We start from the raw sequence: 1418 nt of genomic DNA, 5'->3' as shown, positions 1-1418 counted from the left end.
CAGCCCAGGCCTGCTCAAGGGTGCGGCTATCACCACTCCTACTATCCTGCGAGGTACCCTTCCTACGGCCAGTCTAGCGGGGTTAGGTAAAAGTATTGTTCTAACTAAGATGCCAGTTGGCACTAAGATTGGGCCCATTGTCACAGGGAAGCCCCTAAGCTTTATAACACAGCCTTTCCAGATCCAAGGACAGAGTCAACTTCCAGGGTTTGCCACTGTGATTGGCCAAGTGCCTGGGTTGAGTGTTCAGGGGGCAGGGCAGGGTCCTGGAACTGCTGCGGCTGGCCAGGCATCTGCAGCAAGTGCCGCAGGACAGCCTCAGCCAGGAACACAAACCACAGCAGCTGCAGCTGTGCTGCAACAGGCACAGAATATGGGTATAGCAGGGCAAGCTCAGCAGATCCAGGCACAGTCTCCCTCAGCATCAGGGCAGCCCTCTACGCTCCCTACACCCACCATCCAGGCACAGACTCTGGCGTCACTAGGGCAACCCAGAAGTGGTCCCCAGCAGCCAGCGGTATCAATAACCGGACATCACCTCTCCCGAGCCACTCCAACATTTCTACCCTCGGCAGTAGCACAGTCTCTCGGAATTATAACAACACTCCCTCCAAACTTAGTCATGACCAAGTCTGTCACAACCACACATCTCACACCAGCCAAGAGTGTAGTGACTGGTGTGGCTGTGTCAGCTGTACCAGGTGCCACAAGACCAGCTGTATCAGGTGCCACCATGACAGCTGTGTCAGGTGTAGCACCAACATCAGCCGCCTTGAGAAGCCCTGTGGCGACTACTGTACTTAGGGCTCAGCCTGCAACACTGGCAACGGCAAGAAGCCAGGCTCAACAGAAATTGCAGGAAAAGATTTTGAGCCAACTTAAAGCATCTCAGTCACATGACCAGTCAGAGAAGAAATGAATCACCGGTTTCTAATTAACTTCCTTTATTTTTTGTGGAATTCAATATCATAGAAGCACAGTATTATGGTACCGTGAAAAGTAGTATTTTAAGAGATTCCGTGCAAATGTTCAATTTTTTCACTGAAAGTATTTGGGAGTGCCAAAGTGATATAAGCAGATTTATATGTTTTCTGTTTGAATTATTTTTAGTCAGAGTTGTTTGTTTTTTTTGTCATGAAAATTTTACAACTGAGCAGTATCATATAAAACACAGTTTTCCTTAAAATTGACACTTACATCGATGGTAGGAGACCAGGTCGAGATAATTATGTACTGGAATAGTGTTCGAAGTTACAGTTTGAATCTGATCCAGAATGACTTTTACCAACACTGATGAACTTTCAAGTCAAGACAATTGTTGTACAGCTTCAACTTGGCACTACTCACTGATGCTTTTACACGAAATGCTGATACTAGCTTTGTAGTAGCTGTATAGACATCATATCAATGCTACAGAT

At 47.0% G+C, this 1418-nt stretch overlaps 1 protein-coding gene across 1 annotated transcript; it reads left to right on the top strand.

Annotated features, from left to right (window-relative positions):
* On the top strand, nucleotides 1-1397 carry LOC118422819 (the record flags this gene model as incomplete). The annotated part of the gene is given in 1 exon segment (XM_035830599.1): nucleotides 1-1397. A coding segment is annotated over 1 exon segment (919 nt), but the record flags the coding sequence as incomplete, so codon positions are not given.
* Between the last annotated feature and the right edge of the window lie 21 nt (nucleotides 1398-1418).

The sequence above is a fragment of the Branchiostoma floridae genome, chromosome 1 (assembly GCF_000003815.2).
Source record: "Branchiostoma floridae strain S238N-H82 chromosome 1, Bfl_VNyyK, whole genome shotgun sequence".
Classification (NCBI taxonomy): Eukaryota; Metazoa; Chordata; class Leptocardii; order Amphioxiformes; family Branchiostomatidae; genus Branchiostoma; species Branchiostoma floridae.
The sequence above is the reverse complement of the archived record's forward strand: the minus strand, read 5'-3'. Positions and strand labels throughout refer to the sequence as shown.